This window comes from Pygoscelis adeliae, unplaced genomic scaffold (genome assembly GCF_000699105.1).
Source record: "Pygoscelis adeliae isolate BGI_AS28 unplaced genomic scaffold, ASM69910v1 Scaffold140, whole genome shotgun sequence".
NCBI classification, from domain to species: Eukaryota; Metazoa; Chordata; class Aves; order Sphenisciformes; family Spheniscidae; genus Pygoscelis; species Pygoscelis adeliae.
The window spans coordinates 672,755-699,619 of NW_008824044.1; the positions used below are offsets into that span (position 1 = coordinate 672,755).

The window sequence follows — 26,865 nt, forward strand, 5'->3', positions numbered from 1 at the left end:
ATTGTGCAAGGAGATTAGCCTAAACTTTTCTACAGTTTACAATCATCTAGCTGAAAAAATCAGAAGTGAATTAAATAGGGTGTCTGACATTTATTTCCTCTATTCTCTCTAGTGATGGGAAATGATTTAATGCAGGAAACTCAAAAAGGCAATGTAATTTCAAAATGTTTTTGCTCAGTGACAGTGTGACTCTTTTCCAAGTGTAGTACAACGTCCATGGCATCTATGTGATTCCGGAAGCAGTGCTCCCAGTGTATGTCACTAGATATAGGCAGCACTCCCCTGTTAATAAATGCTGTCCTTGCTGCTGTTACTCATCAGCAATAAAGTACAAATCAGCATTATTCAGATACATAACTTCTCTATATTATATTTGTCTAACAATAACTCCAGTGTGTGCTGAGTATAACTAGTTTTCTTTCCATATGGCATTTCATATTGACAGTTATACTTTTTGCTGGGAAGTGTTTATTATTTATCTATAGAAATATGACTTAGATGAAAATGTAGTTTACTATGATTAAAGACTATCTGAAAAGAAATTTGAAGAATCCTACATGTCATTAACTAGTCCTTCAAATGCAATGTCCTGCTATGTATTTCTTGATATCTGGAGATTTCCTCGGATTCATATCTTATAAAAAATTGCCATTTTAGTTAAAATGTAGACATGAGCATAACAAAAATTAATAATGTAAGACAACAATCTAAGTGACAAAGCTTAATATTTTAATTTCTAAGGGTTTATTTTTAAAATCTATGATCATATAGTACTAGAAAACGTGAGTAGGAAGAAGATGGAAGAAGGGTTGTATGTTTCTGCATGTGATTATGTCAAACTACTTTATAGGTAGTTTGTATCTGCATGCATGTTAGATTAAGAAAATAGTGGTAGCCCATGAATTATGAGGTTTTAAATAATTTTGATTTTGTAAGGTAGTCACATCTATAATTTTAGTCTCCTTTGTGAATCAAATAGATGACAGCATGTAGAAAAATTTGTTTGTATGCTGATGAAGATAGTTATGAATATTGAAGAAATAAATATTGTCTTTAATGGAAGTCTTGAAGAAAAACTACAAATTTATAAGTCTAAGTAGTGTATATCTAAAAACCTTCACTCAAATTTGATTTTTATACTCATAAACATTATACATGTATTTGTCAATATAAACCTTGGGCTTTATGAGGGATCAAATCAAGGGAGTAAAAGAAGATGCCAATTTTTCTGATATAAACAGAAAAGGTTTCTCTCTTTCTAGCTCAGTAAAGCACTACTCCAAAATTGCACTGTTGTTTGTATAACAAGTTTCTTTCATTCATGCTTCAATCTACTATATTACACTACTTGTTTTGGGCATGGAAACTGATTCATTAATTTTAAAACTTATAAAGTTTCTATGCAAAGGCATATGTTAGGGCTTATTATGAAAATGTAAAGAATAATAAGTGTCTGCCTGCCCTTATCTGACTCAGAAAAAAAGAGAGAAATATGCATTTAGTTGCTTTTTGTGATCTGGCTGCAACTATGGTCTCATTGTAACACGGTGTTCCAGGAAAAAATACCCTGATGTCAAATTCATTTGTTTATGAGTAAGTCAATAAACCCCTGCTTACCCTCACATGTCACAAAATCAAGAGAGGTGGGGGTTTTTTGCATTTTTTAAGGCAGAAGAGCTTAGGAGTAGGCTACAGTTTCCAAGTAGAAGGAAGAGTAATATTCAAGTCAGCCATTTCCTCATTTAAAAACATTAATGCAGAAAATAAGGAAAAGCATATGGCAACATATATATTGTATTTTTGCCCATTTGTTGAGTGCGCTGATGGTGCTAGATAACTCCTTTTTAAATGATAGTGATCAATTTTCTCATCCCTACTGTTAATAACTCATTTCTGTTTATAATTGGTTTTCCAGTTTGTTCTCTCCATTAAAAGATATCAGCCAGGGAGAACCTGGATTTGAATTTAGCTTAGGTCATGAAAGATCCCAAAGAGGACTTTTGCCTGGAGTCCAAGTAAGACACATAGAAGGAGACCGGTCTTTGCTAGTGTATGAATCCAGCTCTTTCACAAAGGAAAGGACGTCTATCCCCTGCCCTCTAGTACTGTGTGTGTTTATAAATCAGTTCACAAGTAAGCTGTAAGTGGGAAATCGATCACCAGTGTGCATAAATTACAGCTTCATCTTCAGATACTGTTTTTCACTGTAATCAGCACCCCTGATTTACAAACCTAAATCCGAACCTTTCTGTGCAGTTCCCACTTTATATGGTTCAAAATATTGAATTTAAACATTCTTTATACTTCTATGATAAGTTGTTTACCCTTCAATAAGGATGAAAGGTTTGAAATACAATGATCTTTCATCAGCGAGTTTCCAGTTAACATGGCCTTAAGCCATCATTCAGCAGAGAAGTTCTTGAAGTTTCAAATTATTTAATCTTGGCATGTTCTGTAAGATTGCATTCATCAAGACTTATTCTGATTTTCTTGGAGGAAAATGACACATAATTGAAGTTGGATCTATTTGCTGTTTTCCTGGTTCAGCGAAGGACAGTTTTGCTGTGCTGAATCTTAGAAGAGTTCCACTGAAATAAAAAAAAAAAAAAAAAAAGAAAAAAATCCTATTTACTTAATGAAAGTTGGAATTCTGAGTTTCAACTTTAAGCAGACTGCCTCTTCTCAGGCAGCCATATGTGTCTCTTAAGATCATGTTGGTAGAGGTATCAGTGGTGTATATTGAAAACCAGGAATCTAAAATGGCATAACTTAGATAAAATTTTATTTTAGGAGACTAATATTTACAGGAGATTTTGCCTGATTAGAAAGCATCTATTTTCATAGACATTCAAAGAATGTCTATTTTAATAAAACATTTTTTAATTGAAATAAAATTTAGGTGCATCAAATGTAGGGACCCATTTAATGCTGAGAATAAAAGATACAGGAAAAGTGTAAAATAAAAGCAAGAAATGTGAAGAACTCATAATGAAAAAGAATCCCCTTGGGTTAAAATTCTGTAGATATGAAATTTGAGAAAGATATTTTTCATTGTATTTCCTTAGATACTAACTCTAGACTATGCAACTTTTAAGGATTGGGGGTTTTTGTTTTTGCAGTAGTACCACATTAAAATCCACCAAGAATAAAGCAAAAGACACACAGAGTCATCTCTAGCTAATACTTAGTTCTGTCTGAGAGTAAAATTTTATGCAACTGAAAATCAAGTAGAACACATACCATGGTGTTATGATTTTGCAGATTAATTCAGTCAGAAGTGGTCTGCAATTGCTTTGAATCAGTTTCTTTGCACTTCCAATGGCATAAAATCTTGATTGTTAACTCTAATAATAGCAAGGACTCAAATCTTTACAATAGCTTTAGAATATGGGGAAAAATGCTGTATTTCTTGGGCAATGGAAACACAGAAAGAAAAAAAATATTCTTTCAGGGGGTTTGTTGTTATTTTGAAAGGGGCATATAGCACTGTGCAGGAAAGGTTTCCTACAATCTTTGCAAAATCAGAAGGGGGCAACACTAACACTGCCCTCCATGCTCAGCCAAAATGGGACAATGTTTCATAAATCTAAGTATTCAAAGCTGGAAGTCTTGCTTTAGTCAGACATGTTTAGCCAAAGGGCAGCCGAAGGGGGAAGAAAGGAAGATTCCAAAGACTTCCTAGTCTGCTAGTCATTGTCTGCTCCTATTGATTTAACACAGAAGATATTCAGATGGCTGGAGTGAAAGTCATGTTGTCAAAGGCATGAGAGCAATGAAGCATATAGTGGCAATGGTGCATATTTTTTCTCCCATGTATTGAAAATAGTCCTTATCACCTTGATTTTGTATAGGAAAATAATACTTTTAGAATTATTTCCCTTATCTAACAGTATTTTTGATCTTCAAGCAGCAAGATTTGTCAATAGTTCAAAGAGAAAACTGAATATTTAACATTTAAAAAAAAGAAAAAGTGAAATGAACCTTAGAATTTGTACTAGTTTATTTGGGTATGGATCCTCTTACTAGACTATAACTTAAACACTTGACAATGGGAGAGAAGCATACTTCAGATTTACACAGAAGGTATTAAATTTCTCATGCATTTAAGAAAAGGCCCTATAATTTTTCCAGGAGGAATAATAGTATTGTAGGAGTAGATTAAATCTGAAATACTATGAAGTTTTAAGCCAGACAAATGCTGTTGCTGACTGCCAGTCATGGGGTAGCTGCATAAGTTGATGTGATAACATCCTCTGTGTGTTATGTTACTGGTGACAGAGCCTTTTTGGACACTTGACTGATGGTGTTTATTTCATTCCCACTACAGACAAGCTGCCTGAGGTTATTTTACTTTCATGCCATTGTCATTTAACGTTAATAACTGTTGAAACAGGTGTGGATTGGCAAACCTGGGGAACTGCCTAACTCCCATGCCAGATTCTTGTATCTGGCCCGTTAGTTTCAGACAAAGTGTCAATGTTTCTTCTATGTTCAGGCAGGTTTTCATAATTATTACTTTGAACTTGAAAGGAAGTTTGAATTGAGAGTGAAACTTTGCTAGGGATATTTTTGAGTAATGATGCTCTGTCAGCTCACTATTGATCTGTTGGACATACTAATGCTTGATAAACGTTTAGGGTATAATGAGAGTCACTAGTAGCCAGCGTGAAGTAGTATACATGATCTGTAAGGATACCTATAAATCTACCCTCAAGGATTAATTTATCTACTAAATAGCATTTGCTTCCTGGAATGGCATCATTCAATTCTGTAGGACTAATCACTGAGTAAAGTGATATCCACTTTTTTTAATAGCAGAAATCAGTCATTTACCTAAAAAAAAAAAAAAAAAAAAAAAAAAAAAAAAAAAAAAAAAAAAAAAAAAAAAAAAAAAAAAAAAAAAAAAAAAAAAAAAAAAAAAAAAAAAAAAAAAAAAAAAAAAAAAAAAAAAAAAAAATATGTCCTATAGCTACATTAGCACTAGTATTGAGCAAAGGAAATCACTTTCTTGTAGATTAACTATTTTTCTTCATTTTCCCGTACATTCTCCATTTTTTAAATAAGTCAAGTTCTGTTTCTGTATGAAAACTACATTCTCAAGCAGCGTTTCAGATGGGAAACTTTGTTTCCTACTGCTTTAACTTTGGTTAGGGACTGCTAGTCAGCATTGTGGGGCATTTCCTTTAGAGTTTGAGTGAAGGGTGCTCTTTCACTGCAATTTTACACTGGAAAGGAAGAGCAATGTAGGTAAAAGTAGATATTATGTGCAACTGAAGTCTATTTTAGGGAAATAATATGACAGAACAAATAATATTATTTTAAAATACTGTTATTGCCTTCCAAAACGTTCACTTAATATTGTAAGTGTTATTCAAGCTGACACTTCTGATCAGACTTGCAGAAATGAAGGGGGAATTGTCAGGAAAATGTCAGTTTTCACATACCTCGATAACTACAGGGACACACAACTGTCTATTTGCAAACACAGGTACATGCACAAATTAAAATTATCAAAACCCTGTCTGTGATGTATCTTGCAGCATCTCCAGATAAGCGTGGATGATTTTTGGCAGAAATATCAGTTTTAATTATATTATAGCTAATAAATATATTTTGGTAATTGTTGTAATTAACTGTGCTACCCTCATGCCAATACAAGTTTAAAATAGCAAACGATGGGAAAATAAAAGTTTCTTTTTGTATAGTACTTAGACTATATCTTCCCTCAGTTAAAAAAGTGCATTAACAAAATATACCAATGGCTAAAGTTACAGAATAATATATGTTCATGTTCTGTAATTATTCATTTAGCTTGATTGCCGCATTATTCAATATTTCGTTAAGCAAAAAAATTTATAATGCTCAAATTGTACAGAGAAAGGTGCATATGTCATTAAACTGATGGTATATTCAAAAATATGTATCATTTAAATAGCTGGAAATAGTTAAATATTAATGTTCTTATGGTAGTAAAAGAAAAAAGTGACAATGACAACAAATTTTTGAGGAACTTGACTTGCTAACTTTTTTTCAAAGAATATTGTCATATTTCCTTTAAAATAATTTGTCACAGCCTGAATATAGAGCATTTTCAGTAAACTAATAAACTTCAACAGTATATGTCATTTTCCTTTGTGACTTTGCCTTTTTGGGTCAGTGATTTAAACTTACATAATAACAGGACACTCTACTGCAGGTGAAAGATTCAAAAATCACAGTTCAAGAAAAATATAAAAAAGTTTTCTTAAAGGTAGTATTTGTTGAAATACAACCAAATATTCTATATATGAGTCCCATATCTCATAAAATGTCTTCAAATATAATTGGTCAATAAAAAAATAATTTTAATAACCAAATTGCTTTCAGAGTTGTAGCCCACTATGTTTCTTACTGTCTAATTGAAAGCATGTTTTAGTCTACATACAGACTATTTTTCCGTTCTTTTACACTTGTCCTGGTTTTGGCTGGGGTAGAGTTAATTTTCTTCCTAGTAGCTGGTACAGTGCTATGTTTTGGATTTAGGATGAGAACAATGTTGGATGTTGATAACACACTGATGTTTTAGTTGTTGCTAAGCAGTGCTTACACTAGTCAAGGACTTTTCAGCTTCCCATGCCCTGCCAGCGAGAAGCCGGGAGGGGGCACAGCCAGGACAGCTGACCCAAACTGGCCAAAGGGACATTCCATACCATGTGACATCATGCTCAGTATATAAACTGGGGGGAGTGAGCTGGGCAGCAGCGACCGCTGCTGGGGACCTGGCTGGGCATCAGTCGGTGGGTGGTGAGCAATTGCATTGTGCATCACTTATTTTGTATATTCTTTTATCATTATTATTACTATTATTCTTATCATTTTTATTCTTTTCCCTTCCTTTTCTGTCCTATTAAACTGTCTTAATCTCAACCCACAAATTTTACTTTTTTTTTCCCCGATTCTCTCCCCCATCCCACTGCAGGGGCAGGGAAGTGAACTAACGGCTGTGTGGTGTTTAGCTGCCTGCCGGGTTAAACCACAACAACACTGAATAGAACTTATGTCCCCTTCATTGCTTCCTATCTATCATTTAACAAAAAAATTGCTTAATTCATGCATAGCCAGTGTTAATCAGTAATACATTTTATTACACAAAATAAGCGCTATCCTCCAAGCAATGATAAGAAATAGCCACACTCCTTTGCATTTGTATGTGTGTTTGAGTATGTGTGATGTGCTCCAGTAAAAGTGGCCTAAGTAGTGGAGACACTATTAGAGAACATATTTTAAATATTTATAAAATAAAATTATGTTTGAATCATCAAAGGATGATATATACCCTGATAAAGGATAGAGATTTTTTAAGGTATTATTGATTTTGATAAGAAATTATGTGCTTGCAGGCAATAGTGTTATTTGCTAGTGAAAAAAAATGAAATTAATTTGCTGCATATATTGTATGCAGTGCAGTACAATAGCACATCAGTCTTGTGGGGATTCTATGATTTTTTTTTTTTCATATTAACCTCTAATTAAGGCTAGGTGATTTTTAGAAGATATAAATTGGCACATGTGGCTTTTCTGCACCACCTCTCTTTCTTGGTAGAGAATATCAGGTCTAACTCCTACTGATCCAAACAGGAAAGGTTCTCCAATTTCATTCAGAGTAAGAATATTCAGCTGGGTTTGGACCTATTATAGAAGTAGTTTAGAGGGAAGAAGAGTCAAAAAATTTGTGCAGAAAATACAAAAAAAGTTTCAGAAATTAAGAAACTAACATTTTAAGTTTGTACAGTTTGACATCAGGGAAAGCTCAAAAAGCAAGTGGGGTTTTTGGATTTGCACAAGGACAGTTTTTGTTATCCCCCTCTAATAATGCATACATGTTATTTCCAACTTAAATCCTTGGTCACGTCACTTTATGTGGGCTGCATGAGAAGGGGAACTTCCTCATCTTTGTTTTTAAATGTTAAGAGTTGCATAAAAATTGAACCATTTTTTTAGGAATGCAATAATTTGCTGCTGCTAGTGATGGAAGGGGTCTCCTGGAACGGAAGGCACTGCTTTGCAGAGCAGGAGATGGCGTTACTCAAGGAGACAAAAGCTGAACTGAGCAGAAGTGGTCACCTCTTTGGGGCTTTATCTCAGGCTAGCGGCATTCGACTATGCTGGCAACTTGTTCTGGTGGGTGACAACTGGCTCCTGTAGGATTTTGCAATGTGAACACAGGAGATAAATGTGGAAGAATGTGAATTTATCAGGATTCAGAAGGTATTTGGTTTAGTCCACACACAAAATGCTTCCCAAGTTAGGAGTCTGAAAGCAACCCCACCACTACCCTTAGAGGTCTAGAGGATCTCTAAGGACAGTGAAGTAAAATATATCTGTATATCTATATCTCTGCCCCACCACCTCCTCCCTGTAGAATATGTTGTGTAGCATGAACTGTTTTAAACTGTATGTAGCAGAAGAGCTCTTTCACTATGACAAACTTATATTTCTAACACCATTTGCCAATATTATTTCATCATCATTATTATATCAACAAACCCATTTATCTTCCTATGATATTACCTTTTTGCAATACACAACTTCAGTGGCTGGAGTAGGTACGGCAGCAGTTTAACCACCTGGGAACTGAAGTAGAAATGACATATAACCTCAGGCATGACCTAGAAGCTCAGGTAAACTGCAGGAAAATATTGCCAATAACAAGGTGTGTGTTTTCAGATAACAAGTTTACAGATTTCTTCCCCATAATATTTCTTATGCCATAAACAGTGCCTAATTAAGGTCTCCCATCTCTTTGTATTTTATCTCACCTCTTGACATTTGTATAGCAGCTTTTTATAATCGAATAACAATAAAGATGAAAATGCAAGTACTTGGATTTTATTTATAGCTGTGAAAGCATGCTTTACAATTTATCATTTAGTCCAAGAATTCAGTTATCTTAAAAGAAAACTGAATTTTTCAATGACAAGTACAAGTTACAACTAAAAACTCAGCATTTACCACCAATAAATCTAATCTACATGCATTAGAGAGAAGAATTTTGCTGACAGTTTTTTATGGCTTGGTTCCACTGTAATATTTCATCTGTTTCAATATATGCATATAATCAAAATAAAGACTTGTGGTATCTCTGTTTTGTGACATGGTAGCTGTCATTCTTAAAAATTGCTACTGTGACTGATGCATTTATGTACTATAAATTATAATAAAGAAATTTTAAAAATCATAAATAATATTTAATTTGTTATCCAGAAACACAAAGCATTCTACAGATCTTTTACAAAAGAATGGTGAACTGCTTTATAGATGCACATGATGAAAGGAGAAATATGGCTTTGGCTTTAAAAGGTAATTCACCTGCTTCTAAAGAAGATTTCACATCTGTCAAGGAAAATGTTGAAGGCAATCCCTTGCAAGCAAGCAAGCAATAGCTATCAGGATGCATTAGGTAAAACTAACTTGCACAGTACCCTTATACTCTTGACCTTCCAAACACATTTGTAGATAATGTTGATGCTCTGACAGCAGACACAATTCTTCACAGTTCTGTAGGAAGATATTTCAGTTCTGCATTGAAAGTATATTTTCTGTAGTATTAAGTCGATCTTTTTTGTAAGATACAAATTTTTAGTTATATGGCAATACAGTGCATGTTACAGCCTACACTTTGCAAAATATAGCCATGATCTTATAATGCTCACAGTAAGATAAGTTTGTGTGGCAGTTGGAGAATGGTCCGATCTGGGTCTAATCATCAGTGTCTGGCAGTGAAGAAGCAGCAGCTTAAATTAAACTGCCAGAGTCAAACACTCTGAAAGGCAGTTTCTGGATCCAAACTTTCAAGATCTAGATGTTCCTGTAATAGAGAGAGGCAAGTGGATCGAGGAAATGAAAACAAAGACACTCACAAGAAACAGCTTCTTAGAACAATGGGGTTTTTTGTTTGTTTGTTTCCCAAAAAATCTGTTGGAAATGTGGTGTGAGAATACATATAAATAGAACTTGTTGCTTTTACATGAGAGTCCTGTTTTGAATATATATTGATGTTAAGCTGGATTTATGGAAATGCCAATATGTTTTCCTTTCTCCTTAGATGTTTGTAAAATTAGAAAGGTTAGTTTAGTGTTTGTTTACCATCATCTCATTCTACATTTCCAGAATGTAGAAATAATAAAATGCAGATTTTGTAAAATATATAAATGTTATATCCTCACCACACTCCAGGAAAATTTACAGGCTTTATATAGAGCTATGCATTCTGTCAGCATATATATTGTTCTGCGATATGGTTTAGGCAGAAAAGAAATTGTGAGAGGGAAGGGAAGGAAACATAGGAGCACTGGACTAGATTTACACTGTCACCTTTGTGCTACCAGCCTTTCTGCACTGATTCCCCCAAGTTTATCTGTAGCTGGAAGCAGATGTCGGGCGACTCAGTGGAAACCTTCCATGGGGGCCTTGGCTTACCCATATGCTGGTGCGCTGCCCCCCCACACCACCTCTGCGTGCTGCCAGAATATGGCAGCATGTCTTGTGGTCCACTTTTACCCTCTCCCTGGCATGAAGCCCTCTCCATGGGAAGGTATGATTTATAAGGCATGGCTCTGGTTCAACAGACCTCACAAATATCCAAGGAAATGGCAAAAGCTGAAGGAGAGAAAGGGAAAACAGGAGGGAAATTTCTTCATGCATGAGCAGAAGATGAATTTTGGAGGTAGGCTTTTAAACAAATTATTCTTATTCCTTTTAAAAGCCCTAAGTTTTTATTGCTCTCCAGAGATATACCTGTTCTTCCCTTACTTCCATGAAGGAGGCTGTATCTGTAGAAGTGTTAAGGAACAGTATGTTATTACGTCAATATTTTCTTCTCACATACAAAGTTGAATGTTATCTGGATGTCAGTGACAGAAAGTTCTGTCTCTTACCACCAGAAGCTGAGGATGTTATGAGAAGACCAACTTTGGGGATCTGTGTCCTGAGACAAAGACTGGAAAAAATCAGGAATCATAGAAGAATCATAGAATCATAAAATAGTTTGGGTTGGAAGGGACCTCTAAAGGTCATCTAGTCCAACTCCCCTGCCATGGGCAGGGACATCTTCAACTAGATCAGCTTGCTCAGAGCCCCGTCCAACCTGACCTTCAATGTTTCCAGGGATGGGGCATCTACAACCTCTCTGGGCAACCTGTGCCAGTGTTTCACCACCCGCAGCATAAAAAATGTCTTCCTTATATCTAGTCTAAATCTACCCCTCTTTAGTTTAAAGCCATTCCCCCTTGTCCTGTCGCAACAGGTCCAAACAGGCTAAAAAGTTTGCTGCCATCATTTTTATAAACCTCCTTTAAGTACTGATAGGCTGCAATAAGGTCTCCCCGAAGCCTTCTCTTCTCTAGGCTGAACAACCCCAACTGTCTCAGCCTTTCTTCATAGGAGAGGTGTTCCATCCCCCTGACCATTTTTGTGACCCTCCTCTGGACCTGCTCCAACAGGTCCTTGTCTTTCTTATGCTGAGGGCTCCAGAGCTGGGCACAGTACTCCAGGTGGGGTCTCGGGAAGGGTTAAGGGAAACCCCTTTGCTTGCAGTACTCTGAAGAAACCCCCCAAATTATGTCCTTGTTACAACAACCACATTTGGCTCTCAAAAATCCCAAAACAGGCTCTTTCCTTTGAGCTGTCTGCCTAGGAACTCGGTCAACTGGTAGCCAGAATAGCTCAGGAACAATCTGTTCCTGGATTATTCAGGGCCCTGAACAAAAGTGTAGCCAAAGGTTCTTGAACACCTGGAATTGCATGCCTATCTCCCTTTCTTGTCCAGCAAATGTTTCTGTCACTTGTGATCTATGCCTAACCAGGCGAGGATTTAAGGACTGTACCAATTAAACATGAGAAGATTTTTCTTGGATATAAATTTTCACTAATTACAATAAGCCATCATCACTAGGTGCTTCAGGGCTTGCATGCAGTATTTTTCTATCTCTCAGAACTTCAGCACTACATTGGAGAGATTGTCACAAAAGTATTTTCCAGATGTCCCCAAAAATAGGAATGAAAAAACTGTGGCAGTTTAATAGAGACATTTTTGGATGACTGGAGTCACCCACTCCTAAAGATGATCACATATAGACTGACTGTGATAATGGATGCCCAGCATGTGCCTGGTGCCAAGCCTGCTCTCCAGAAAGTTTCCCTTCGGTGAAGCCTATCCTGTAATAAAAGACAGCCAGCCTAGTTGCATGATTTTCATTAGTTGTGGTTTCACACTGTGTGAGCGCTAACTTGAGATGTTGTTTGTTTGACCAATGCCAGAGATTTCGTGATGTTAAGTTTGGGAAGTGGATAGTATGAGGCTGGGTGTGGAGGGGGGGCTGTTGCGGTGTCTCAGGGGGTTATGCCTTGGGGAGTTTATGTCTTGGTAGACTGGCAGATAGGGAGCTCTCAGATGTATGTCAATGGGATGCAATGGAGGACTCAGAAAGGACTAGGAAGTTTTGAATTTTCATACAAATGTTCCAACTAATGCCCAAATTGCTCTGAGACCAAAAGAAGGTGAACAGAACTGAAGAAATTAATTATTCAGACTAACTTGACAGGCATAGCCGTTCAGTAGAGCAGAGAAGGAAGTTTTGCATTTGAAGATGTTTTTTTTACTGTTTTTTCCTTTCATCCTAGAAAAATACTCTAGAACCTTTAGAAACAGAAAGTAGTTTAATAGTTCAGATTCACCTAAAGAGCAGTTAAGAATATTTCATATATTATATCCAATGTTTTTCTAAATTGTATTTTTTCTTTCAAGAAGGCCTACTATACTGCCTTGAAAACTCACTAGTCCTTTCTCTTTTTTGTTAACTCCATGTCCTATCCCCAAATTTGAAAATGGAAGATGAAGTCCTAAAAGTGTAAACCCTTTTTGAACTTCATAAATCAAGGCAAAGAAATTCATGTGGAACTTCATGCTAATAACTCATGTTTCAACACAAGCATATTGTCATAAAGCTGGTCAGTAAGAAGGTATTGATTTAACTTCACACTTTTTTGAGTAAAATGTTAACACAAACAATTTTTTTCCTGTTTTTCCAGAACTAGAGGCAGAGGAATGGTGCAAACATCTTTGCATGGAGTGTCTAGGAACCAGGCTCAATGATATAAGTCTTGGGGAACCAGATTTGCTTGCTGCTGGAGTCCAGAGAGAACAAAATGGTAAGTAACTTTGTAATTGCTCCTAGATCAGTTCTTAGGTGATGTCCTATGTTATCTTTGCTTGTGTTTGTTGTTGTGAGGATTTTTACTTTTAGCTAGAAGCACATCATTAATAACTAAACATTTGGATGTGTTTTTGAGGCTTAATCCTATTTTTTCTACAAATAAAGATGATTAAATTCCATGTCAAATAGTACTCGTAAAGTGACTTCATGTCTTCATTGCGTTCACATGTTTCTGTCATGGGAAATGATGACTATGACCTTTCTGGTTCTGGAAACAATGGCCTCTGTGCAGAGGAATAAAACAGCAGCTGTTGTTCCACAGCCTTTAAAAGACAGCGATGAACATATCAACACCACTTTGGACTGCAAAACACATATTTGCTTTAAACTCATACCTGTCTTGAATAATGAAGTCAAGGTCATCTAAATGTTGTCAAATACAGGTGAAAAGGGCAATGACAGATGCTAGTCAGCACTAAGCCTGAGCTTGTAAGTCTTCATCTAAAGGCTATTTGGAACAGAACTTTGGATTAGACATGTGCACAGGAAGGATGTTAGCGGATGGAATGTGCAACAACAAAAGAAAATCTGTGATTATCCTGTCATTTAATTCTTACTAATGAACATGAGGGCAACACAAAATGTGCTCATTTATTCCTCCCTAAATTACAGCTCTCAATGATTATTACTGTCTTGATGCTGTTATAAGATCCAATAGCTTTTAACAAAGTAATAAAACAAACTGCCTCAATGGTCATAAAATATCAAGCCAACTATCATTATAAACAAAATTACGTAATTAAATTATAGAATGAATAGCACTATATTGATTATATTGTATTAATTTCATAGAAGAGTCCAGACATCTCTGAACCTAATAACATAAAATATAGAGAAATCTTTAAGAAATTTTGTTCAAAAATCAGACATGTTCAAGTGTAATTTAAAAGAAGTTCAAATGTTTGTGAAGTTGCTTGCCTGCTATGAGACACAGGATTTAATTTGTAGTCTCAAACTACTTAACAAAGGGAGACCTACTAATGTGATAGGAAAGTGATAATGATCAGACACCACTCAAAGCATCCTATCTGCTATATGCTCATAGGCTATAGGCATAAAACTCATATGCATACTATTGAAGAGAGAACTATGTGAGCAGGTGGAGCTCCTTCACAAATGCAAAAGGGAATAAATCTTGTCAAAAGCCTGTGATGTGAGCAGAAAAATAGCTTGAAATTCCTCAAGCTCTTTCTGCAGTGAATTCATGTACTGTCCAGCAACTTTCAGACATAGATGGCAAATATTACATTTCATCTCGTTCTTGAAAGAGATCCAGTTAAACACACATGACCTCCAGAAGACATAGATTAGTTCTGTTGTGCGAACTAGTCTTGATTCAATTGCTTTAGTCTAGAAAATGATTGCAGTGTTACCAACCAGCATATATGAACATAATTAGCGTCTTTATTGTTCTAAGTAAGTAAATGAAAGGAAACAAAGAGGCAAAGCATGTATTTGTTGTTCACGTGAATAAGAATGCATGGATGGTATCATTAGCCATACTCTTTTAAATCAAGTGGCTGAATATGTATAATCCAATATTTGATGAGCATGCTCTGATAAATCATTAGTTGCAGTATATCAGACAAGTAATTCTGATACCTATCTGCTTCCTTCCCTCATCCCTTTGATGCACAACTCTGCATTTTAATAAGCATGTTTGAAATTCAAAGTTGTCTTGTTCAGAAGGAAAGCAAATTCTGTTTTGGGGGTCTTTTAATCAGCTTGGAAGGAGGGAAGAGTACAGAGATTCTTACTATTGGTATGAAATCTGGCATTTTGTTCATTTAGCTGTGCTGTAAGAACCTGCAGCTGCACTCAAATTTCATTAGCAGATTCCTTCAGTAAAATCAGTTGGTTGGAACCGTGGCTTCAATTTATACTAGTTACCTTATTCTCCAAACTTGGCAGTGTCATTCCCCACATGACAGTTTTATGGAAAAGGTGACTGATTGGAGGATGGAATAATTTGGTGAGGTCTGATAAAAAATTGAAATCTTAAATTTATTTTCTTGCACATTTTCCCCATATTGTAGATTTTAAATGCATGTTATCAAAAACTGTAGTTTAAAAGACACCTAAAAACCTTTCAAAAATCTACTGAGATTTTGTTGACCTGAAACTGAAAGGTCAAAGTTAATTTTCCGGTTTGAAGTTCATGAAAAGTGACCATATGTATGAAATGTCAAAAATCTTGCTCATTGTGGAAATGGCATCTGTGTCACTCTCAAGGTCATTTTTTGTGTATGTGTGTGTTAAATAAAAACTCTACACTGGTTTAGTACCTTTGAATGTCATTATTTCAAAACATATTGCAAGTATGTCAATTTCACAGAATTCCTCTTGAGTTAGTTAATATATTAATATTTACTTGAAACAGAGATGTGAGAATACAGTTTGTAAAACCTGTAATAGAATCGTAAAGCCTCAGCATCTAGTTTCATGCAGGTTCTGTTGCCTGAACCATACAAGGGCTTTCTTTCAGGTCACTGAACAAAAGGTGTCTCTTAGTATCTGAGCAAGACCACAGATTGCATTGTCATAAAGACTACAGCGCCAGTGGTTTTGCAGTTTTAGATATATTACATTTTTTACATCTTAAGGGCTAAAAGCAATTGAATAATGGTGTTATACTGTTGTTATCACTATATGACAGGGTGTTAATACCATTAATCCAAAAAAAACTGGTGTATTAACCATTAATCCTATATCATTCCACTGTCTTTTGTCAAATGGTTACTTTGCTTTAAAGATTTTCTGAAATATTTAAAATTTGATAAAGATACTTCCTTGACCATAAAGGAACTAGCCTATTTTTTTTTCATGAGCTTCTTTACATTTTCCTAGCAATAACATTTTTAACACGCTGTGTTCTTCATCTGTCCAACTACTTGCCCATTGCATTCCTTAGAGGACATTTGCATGGTCTATGTCACGTATTTGTAAGCGTATTCACTGAAGGGATGAAGTATTGGCTATCTCTTGAAAAAACAGTAAGTTTTCTATTGTGTAGGTTTCTATTTTAGTCCCTGTATATGATCCCTGTAGCCAGTACCTTCAGTTTACAATGTTTGTAATAATTTTCTTAATTTTTATTGTATATGCCCTGGGACCATAAAAACTCATTGCTACGTGCTCCTTATGTTTTTTACACCCAAGGACTCACATTTCAGAAAATACCTGGCAAGGAAAATATGTGTGTTTTCTATGATTTGTCTAACATCTCTTTTTGTTACATGTGAGTCTGTTTATCCTCCCACTCTTGCTCTTGTGGTTCTCCTGAGATGAGCTTTTGATTTCAGAAGCAAAGACACCTGATTCTCTGTGATACAAATGCAACAATATGGTTTGCAAAACAGTTTGTTTCAAAGGCTGGCAAAATTGCTGTTTGGTGTGCAAATGTCATAGCTAAAAGGCCATACATTCATAAGGCATTTCTGTCATATATGGATAAAAATTTATGGTAGTGCAGCGATCTGAAAGAACTGTTCTTTTATAGTTCTGAGTTGTTCAGTAAGTACTAGTGAGATCTATTTTATTGTAGTTGCACTGCTGCTTGACCCTCCAGCATCAAGCAATTCTGCAGTGGTGACAGCTAAAAGAACCAAACTATAGATCTGCACTGCTTATAGCAGAGACCTCTGGCTATTGAGTCGTATAGGAAGAATAGAGAAGACATCTAAGCAATTCTTGTGCAAAGCACATCAGTAACAGAAAGCTTCTCACTGGATTTCATCTCTGTTATTACTTTCAAGAAGTATTACCGCAAGTCTTACTGTGTAAACTCCACTGCGGAAAATGATGCTTAGGTGGTTTTCTTTTTACATTTAAGGCTCACAACTAATGGCTGCTTAGTTTGCAATGATATGCAGATTCCAATAAAAGTGAGATTTGAAATGAAGCTTCTGTTACTCTCCAACCATTTTACCTTCTCTCTGCTGCAAATCTAAGTCATTTGTTTGTGTTCCTCAGCCCTATAGCAGCAACCCTGTTTCTGTTTAAATTTCTTTTCACACCAAACACAGTCTCTTACTGTTTATGAATCTCCATTTAGATTATTTGATAAAGAATGAAAGTACAGTATTAATTCAAAAGCAGTAAAGGCTACATGATCTTATTCAGATAACAAATTTAGTATAATGGCAGTGGAGCTGTATACACAATGATAAGACAAACAATAATACACAGTTGTAACTCCAAGCAAGAAAATCTGGACTCAGTTGAATCTGATAACACTGTTGACAAGTAGTCTTCTAAGGAATATCCTGTGATATTTACACACACATTTCATATTTCTTATGTTTCTCAAGCTGTCGCTAAGGAAAGAAATCGTGAATGTAGAGTGATGTCTTCATTTGGAAGAAGTGGAAGCTTCCTTTCCAGCTCCCAAAGCATTTGGAAGCATTTGTAATACACCCCAAAACATAACAACAAAAACAAAACGTTTTTTTAAATATTTTTACCTGCCTTGCTGTCATCATATCTAGAATTTGTCCATGCTCATGATTTTTTTACAAAATATCGGTTTCCAATGTGTCACTGTATTTTAATTCTTTATAAAAGGAAGTAATTAGAAAGAAGTCATCCAAATGGACAGTATATAATGACAGACTATGTTTACTGTGAAAAAGAAACCAGCATATTCAAAACAATATTGGTTAAAAAAGCATTATGTGTAGACAGTGCTACTAAATTCACTCTTTAAGAGCAAGTGTTTACCTTTGGTGAAGACACTATTCCTATCTATTTTGAATACTAAATAATAACACTAAAATAGCTGAATACTTGTATTAAATCATATTCTATTAAACTTTACTTGTAAACCTGATGTAAACAGTGAAGAAAATAAGCAAATGTAAAAATGTAAATTTTTAAACTGAAGAAAAGACCTTGTCCATCTTTTGCTGCTGTAGCTCATTCATTGTTAAGTGTCATGCCTGTGATGTCAATGTGATGCTTTTCTATTATGTGTTACTGGTATTTTGGCTTTTTGTTTAATGCATTATGAAGCTAATTTTGATTTTAGAAGTCTGGAAAAGTTTGAAAGATAATTGATTTTTTACTTTTACTCCTTATTAATTTAAATATCTCATAAAATTACTTCTTTTGTAAGGTTTTTCCTCTTTTTCATAATATTTGTTTTACCTTCCTTTTTTATTTAAAAACATTCCACAGTACAGTGGTCTTGCTTCCTGGGCTTTAATAGCAAGAAACTCATTAATTTCTGTTAGTAAAAATGTAGCTTTTCATAGTGAACAACGTCCTTGAATCCTCAGAAGAGGATTATGAGTTATTTCTTTATGCTACATATTGAGATTACAAACTACAGCCAAAACACAGAGACTTTGTAATTACGTTTACAGAGCTGACTTGTTTTAGGGCATTTTCTGGGGTCTGTAGAATCTGTTTGTGATTTACTACATAAAAGCATTTTGCATGTTTTTTATTCATCTTCTGTTATCCTTAATCCATTTTTTTTTTTTCTTTTTAAATAAGACAAACATAGCCAGCTTTATTCAGAAAAAGGTGTTTGTTTACAGTTTTAATGGGTGGTTAATCCAGTGAGATTTCAAATTCTTCTCTACCTTACTACTTATCAGTGAAACAATTTAAAATAATTTATTTATGGTAGCCTTAATATTTTCACTGAGATGTTAATAAACATTTCCATACATTTTTAATGGAAGCAAAGCAGAATAATTATAAGCAAAGGGATAAAATTAATTCTGGAGTCCTGGTTGCTCACTATCTAAAGCAGGAGAGAATCATTCTAATAGACCTGACATATAAATGAACACAAAATGCTGTGACTTCAAGACTTAGAGCTCTCTTTCCACCTGAAAATTAGCTACAGATGATCAACAGCAGAAGTCTCATAGATGGAGAAGGACTTTCTTCCAGATAGAAACTGAATGTTTTCTTTTAAAGCCTCTTCTCATATAGACCCCACCAACCTGACTGCTTCCTTCCATAAGTAGTTTTTCCTGCTCATTAAAGCTGAAATGAAACAAAGCATCTGGATTACAAGATTGCAATGTCATCTGGTCAGTTTTCCAGCTGGGATTATTTAGGCAAAGGAATCCAGTGATAAAATGGTAGAACCAGGACCATTGGGCCTCACAGTCATTTTGCTTCCCCAGTACAGATGGACTTTGAGCTGAAAGGCTGAGAGCATTTCCAAGTTGCTGCCAAGTCTCTCTCTCAGTCAACATGCTCATTTTAACAAAGACTCTTATGCTCCTGTGCTCTGGAAAACATTATTAAAGGTCATATTCTTGCCAAAGCCCAAATGCTGAACACCTTTACATGCACAAAGTGTATGATGAGGCATAGTTCTGCTTATTCAAGGAGATGGGAAACAGCAGTTACATTGAAAAGAGTGGAATAATAAGTGTAGCAATATATCAGCATTTTTTTCTCATCCTGGCTCCCCCACTCCCTGAACTTTGTCTTACAAATTTTAGAGGAGGTAGGAGGATAGTAATGTTGAATGCTGAGGAATTGCACCTGCTCAGTCTCAGCCTTGTCTTGTCCAACAGAATAACATCTATGTGTTTGGTTTCTTCCATCTCCCTATTTTCTGGGTCCCTCATTAACTTCTTTTTACTTAATCTTACTACCCGATGAACTATTATTATCTCATCCCACTCATATGCACATGGTGACTGACCCACAGAGAAGCTAAATATCCTGTTCAATGTGATTCAGAAGATCTGGTGAAGGAATTCAGCTGGGATTCCTGAATCTAGCCTATGAATGTTTGTTCTTGCCTGGATGAGTTTAAGGGCAAAACTTGCCTCTAAAAACTGAATTATTGTATTACCATTACCTAGGTACCTGTTCAAATATTTTCCAAAATGGAAAAATTGGACCCTGTATTTTAATTTCTAAAATCATTTAATAGTATACACACCTTTCCATGTCCTCAATTTCCCACTACTCGAAAATATTAGTAAGTTTTTGTTCCAAAAGCAAATATATCCACCCTCAATCTTCTCCAGCGCATATGTTTGTACATTTGCTTTTCTTGCCAATTTGAGTAAGTTCAAAGAGTGCTACATTTTGCCCTGCGGCTGATGTTCAGTTTAATCAGACATACTTTCTTTAATCCATGACACCTCACCTTAGACATTGACCTCCCATGCAAAGTCAGCAGATGTCTCCTGACAGTTTGAGGATACTACATGTCCTGAATACCCTTCATGCAATAATATCCTCAAACACTTCAGAGAAGTTGAGCATTTCATGAGTATCCTGGTGACTTCTAAAACAAGTTGAAATATTCTGTGCCTTCAACACAACAGTTTAATGTTTACTTCAGAAAATAATTGCACCTTTCCATTTTATCTGCTGTCTGAGGTGCTCTGTTAATGAAGACAGGGAAAGGGAAAGATTTCCATTCTCATAGAGTAACCCCATTCCCCCATAGACCCATTGTGTGATTTCATGTAATGTAAAGGGGAGGCCGAAAGAACCAGCTGATATGTCAGTCGTCTGTATCTTTCTTTCAAATAGAGGAGATAAGTAACAGGAAGTAACAGCATGGCAATGCAAAACTGGAGTCTAATATATGATAAAAGCACACCTGCGTAGCTCCTAGGCATTTGTGCATGACCGTTGCAACAACATATGGATACTGAAAAAAGGCATGCATATATATATATATAAAAATATATAATTCCATTGCAAAGTATGTTATCTTGTTCTCCACCATTCCCCTCCCAATGCCCTTCCCAATGCAGTCATTGACCCATACTCCCATGTAACTCTTTCCATTTACTTCAGTAGGGGTTAGGTAGACCTGTGCTCAACAGACTCCTCTGAGGGTTAGGAGAAATTCTTTGCAGTGATCTCAGCAGCACCTGCTGATCTATTTGTGCTGTGCAGAAGACTTTTACAAAACATTAGGAGTTTCACACTTGGGACCTTAGTCATAAAATGAAACTTTTAGGGCTAACACCCATTAGTGTGATTAATGAGAACTAGAGCCTGGGAGAAGAGGTTGAATGGCTATGAGACTGAATGAATCAATTGGGGAGTCATTAATAGGACAAAATTAAATTGACTGAAGCAGAGTAAGATTGGGGATGACAAGTTTACTTACAGCTATGCAGGATGGCAATTCTTACTGCTCACCCAGCAGTTCCCCGCTTCCGTTAATTCCTCAGCCAAACTTTTGCTACTTTATTCTCACACACACACACACACATACTTACATACACACTTCTAACATATTTTATATTAACTGACTTATTTGCAATATTTTCACTGATTTGTCAGAAAAGTATATATATAAAATGTTTTAAAAATGGAGACATAATGTCTGTGATATTGAATGTCAAACACAATGGGAAGCTGCATCTAATTTTGACTGTTCTGATAAATTTCTCACACTTTATTCCTCTTTTTATGAGGACACCATGAGAAAATTCAGTGCAAATGGTGGATTAAAAATGTTCCACACCAAACTGTCATTCACTTATTAAGTAATTGGAGACAATTTTCTTATCAGGTGTCCCTTTAAAGTACATTTTCCCAGTACTGTTTATTGAATGAACATTGCACATGTTCATACTTTAAATTGTTCTTTCCTTTTTTGTCAACATCATTCAGTGCAGTAGCATTGACATTTTGCATTTCTATCCTATTTCAAAAATGAAAGGAAATTGTGAGAGGAAGTTGTGAATCAGCTGCACATAATTTCCCTTAATTATGCTATTAAGCCCTAAGATTTCAGTACCTTTAGAGTTAAAATATAGGTTAACATTTTTTACTGTACAACCTGAAACTTAACTGTGTTTTTCATTCTTTGTAAAAGCAACTCATAGAATCATTAGTTATTCAAAGAAAATTGCATTTTTATTTAAAATTCTCTTGCTATTACTGTGGTTTACTTCCTTCCATATGAGATAATTGTGTTTTATATCATCTTGTTTTTTTCCTTTTTTCCTTTTTTTTTTTTAAGTATAGTTTTTTGCGTTGCTTATTAAATCACATGCAATTCAGGCACTTCAGAAAATTGTTAATGCCCTTGACCTCATACTGCAATGAGTGCACTCTGCAGTGGAAGTGCAGCTGATAGCAACTGATGTCATGACCATAATAATATATCGTGTTGAATCAGATTTTTCAAGAAAGCAACAGATGATTAAAAATGTTATTAAGTTGACAAATGATAATGAGTTTGGCAAATAAATAGAAACTGAACACAAAGAACACAATTATTAGCAAGCTTCAATAAGTAAACCTGGGTTTGCAATTTCAAGGACAGTTTTTCTAAGGGACAATGATTGTACCTACATGTTTTGCCAAGATACCTATAGTTCTATTCTTTGAGAGAGGAGTCTCTCTCAGAGTTCAAGTCATTGTGAATTTTGATTTGCAAAGAGTCATGGACCTTAATGTGAGGATAAAGGACTTCAGTTAAGTTGCTGGGGACATATGTCAAAGAGGACTATGCAGGCCATCTGTGAAAGATGTTTCAGTCTGCTGCATTATTTATAATGAAAATGAAATGAAGAAGATTCTCCTCTTATTCCTCTCATGTATACTAACAAGGCTTCTTCGACATCAAAGGATCCTCACCTCTGTTCAAGACTAGAAATTTGGCCTTGATTTCTGAACCATCAGTAACTAAAGAGGTTTTTTTTTTTTCCCCAGTATAAAATCTTACTTTAACTGGCAATGCCTTCTTCTGTGTTTTTTTTTTTTCCAGAACGATTCAATGTATATCTTATGCCTACACCAAATTTAGATATCTATGGGGAATGTACAATGCAGATCACACATGAAAACATCTATCTCTGGGACATCCACAATGCCAAGGTCAAGCTGGTCATGTGGCCTCTGAGTTCTTTGAGGAGATACGGACGTGACTCAACATGGTTCACATTTGAGTCTGGAAGGTAAGAGCTAAGGAGAAGCAGCAAGAAGAAATAAGCAGTGATTTTTTAGAAGCAGTCTGATAAGTTAGATTAACCTCTTCTTATAAAGAAAGACGGAATACATGGCCTTTCCACAGACTTCCATTTGTTGAATATTACTTTTCAATATATTCAACCCAGTGTTCGAAATAAATGTTAATATATATTATATTTAAAATGAGCTTAAGCTTCCTCTCACTTTTATTTAACTGCAATTGAATTGTCATTCTTAAGGTTTATGAGTCTCACTGTGCTTAAATACTAGTGTGGTGTAATTTGAATACTTTTGATGTAGAAGAAATTAATTCTGGATCATGGAAAAGGCTCATCATGAAGTATGCATGGAATAACTTTTTTTACGGTAGATTTTACTCTTTTTGGATGTTCCTGATGACTGATTGCCACCCTAGAGTATAATTGCAAGCAGGAGTACAGAGAACACTGTGAACCCATAAAAAGGCTAGCTCTTTTTTCTGCCTGCAGTTTTAATCCTCATTGCCATTTCCATCCTCAGCTCAGTTTTAAATGTCCGTGGAGCTCTGTTTTGCCTCCTTTTCATATATTTTTAATGCATTTCATATCTTGTTGTTAGGTCCATTGCCTGTTCTGTGTTTCTGCGCAGAAATAATTCTGTGTTTATCTTTGTCTTTGGTGATGTTTCATATTGTATTTTACGGTTCTAGACTTTTCTAAGTTTGTCATACTCCCTTATGCGGAGCCTGAATTTTCTGAAGCAATCTGAAATTACGGGTGTCTCTACACTCTTGGGTTAGCCACATTGTCTTGTTAAAAATCTTTATACACATTTCAATGTGTACTTATTCAATATAATTAACAAATGTTCACAAAAGTACAGTTGGTGATCGCAAACAAAAACGTGGATCAAATGGACCCTACAGCCTAAGGAGGTAGTGATCAAAATTCCTCTGCAGTTTCTTATAGATGGAAGTTACCACTTAACTTGTAACTTTGTCTATCCAGACAGATGTCACCAGAGCATTTTAGTGCTCTGCTACTTTTCTGTGATGACTTCACCGTTAAAAATCATGAAGACATTACTTTGTTTTTTATTTAATATTGTTTTACTAAAAATTAGCAACAGCTGACCTATGTTTCAATTTAATTTCAATGATTAAGCTGTGGGACTCATTCAAATATACAAATTTAGCAAGAATAATTTGCTAAATCATTCCTTCCCCTAGGCCTCAAACTACCTCACGTGAAACTAGTTCAATCAATCAACATACCTACGTAATACCAGAAAGCGAATAAAATGCCAAAAACAATGCCTGAAACCCACCATATTATTCTGAGGAAAATGAAACAAGCAAGCAAGCAAAGAAACAAAAACCCTAGGATTTAGCTTTTTCCCATTCTTTGTGAATATCCCACTCATCTGACTCTTTGGCTAAATTTGTATTTACAAGTATGCATTTTATTAAAGGGGAAGGGGTTATTTTTGCATAAAAAGGTAATGATTGAAGACTTACTAATGTTTGCTTAATCAGAGTAGTATATCTGTCTGTGAGTAGACCTACTTCTTTTAATTGATTCTGAAGGAAACTATCCCTGGAAATGGGAATCATCATTAACTAAAATGAAGCTGCTAAAACTAATTCAGATTAAGCACCTGAAGTTCATTTCTTATACATGTCTCAAAATCTAGGTGTGTCATTCTATACAGTGTTTTAATTATGAAAAAAGTTATTCTATATCATAGTGAAATTCTCTTTTTTTTTTTTTACAAGATAGTTGCTTTCTGTACTGCTCTATATTTATCTATGCAACATCAGTACTAACAAACTATGTATAGTGATTGTATATATTCACGTAAAATGTGAGTTTTACCTCTCTGCTTTTTCAAGCCTCCTACATTATTTTAATTCTGTACTGATATCTGAATATCATCTTCCCCTACAATCCATGGACCATGCAACCTGATGAAAAGTGGATTGTTTTCCTGTATTTTATTATTATGAGCTAGCTCTGCCTTTATTTGTCATGCTTTATTGTCTTTGGTCTGATTCCTCCCTTTTGCTTGCTTGGGAGTGCTTTATCCATCTGATTTGGAAATGCATAACGATTAGATTTAGACTGGCAGAAAAACACAGAGGTAAAAAATAGGACTAGAGAAAAGTCAGTATCTTCGATAACATCTGAAGACTATATAGAGCAACACTAATGCTCATTTTAAAATCTGTCGTTGATTTGTTTGGGTTTTTATTTTTATTTTTTAGTCAGCATCTTTCTCATCCTTCTGAACATAATTTTCTTTGTCCCTTGATCTGCTAGTACCTTAATACAGTAAATTCCTGATGCATGCTGTCTTATCAGAAGTGAAGCACTCATCCATGTTTTATGAGAATGTTGCACAGTAAAAGCGTTGTTGCTTTAATTTTTCCCTCAGGCTTAAATATTAAATGTAGACAATTGCTTTAAAGGAAATATTTTTAAATATGTTCTTATTTTTTATTGCATTTTAGCAGCTATGCAGTATATGTGTATGTGGTTTGCTTGAACATTAAGAGCTGTTTTATATATTTATTATCCCTCCTCGGTTTTGATATTACTTTGTTTAAGAAAATAAATCCCTCCCATTAAAATAAATGGACATATTCACAAAGAGATACTATGATAAATAAATGGAACAAAATTAAGCATTCAGAAAATTAAATTTTTCTTTTAATAGATATATTGCTTTGCATTTAAATGGAATATGGACTCGGAAGTATAAAACTAAACTGTTCATGTGTCTAATAAAATGCAATAACTACACAATTTGGATGATGTCTAAAATATGGGAGGAATGAACACAGATTCTTTTAAACTGCCAGATTTTTCTGTTTAGTTTTGCACTGAATTGGAGTTTGCAAATATGTATCTTTGCACTACCTATGACGTTAGATCCATCCTTATTTTTCATTATTTAGTGAACCAATGGAATGAAATATTTCTTGCACTGTGATTTACTTAATTTGTGTTCTTCCCTATCCAAACTCTGCTGAGATTTGGGGGAAGCACAGTTTTGTGTGGCTTAGTTAGATGCTGGATGGAGAGATTCTCATTATTTAAAGTACCTGTTTAGGGTTAATCCCATGCAATCTCTCCATCGATCAGAAAATAGTAATTCACAACTCCATTAGGCACTACAATAGCTTTGTACTGATTAATACTGTGCATTTAACACAGTGAATGGATCCCACAGTACTTCAGAGCACCTGAGGTAGGAGCCTGGCATTTACTTTTCCAATAGCTAGGCTTTCCATCTGACCAGCTTTGGACTGGCATTGGTGAGTTTTACTGTTGAATCACCAATGAGTCAACAGGATTTCCTTAATTTATGGACATGTATAGTGTGTTCAGACACCTCATTCTCATTATTTTGGGTATTGGATATGTTGGAGACACTGTGCCTAAGAATGCAGTTGATCTGCATGAGTGCACTTATTTCTCTTCAAACTTTTGGAACTGCTGCTCCGTGTACGTGAGCATTAGTCCCTGACTGTCTCTGATTTTAAGCCCCTAAAATGGGAAGTGCACTCCTTATGGAACTGTCCACCCAACTGTCCAGATGAAGGTACTGTAAATTTGCACTGGATTGCATTAATTACATGCAATCCAAGAAGCATGCCAGAGAAGTAGTAAAATGGGTACAGATTAAATATTTCATAGCCCAGATCAGGTGTGAA

General features: G+C 35.3%; 1 protein-coding gene across 1 annotated transcript in view; it reads left to right on the plus strand.

Moving 5' to 3' along the window:
* The window catches only part of DOK6 (docking protein 6), a 288,055-nt gene that overhangs the window by 168,192 nt on the left and 92,998 nt on the right, over positions 1 to 26,865 (plus strand). The window contains exons 5-6 of the mRNA XM_009333496.1: positions 13,069 to 13,188; positions 22,969 to 23,158. Of these exons, the coding sequence (XP_009331771.1) occupies positions 13,069 to 13,188; positions 22,969 to 23,158 (310 nt within the window). The remainder of the gene's footprint in view (positions 1 to 13,068; positions 13,189 to 22,968; positions 23,159 to 26,865) is intronic.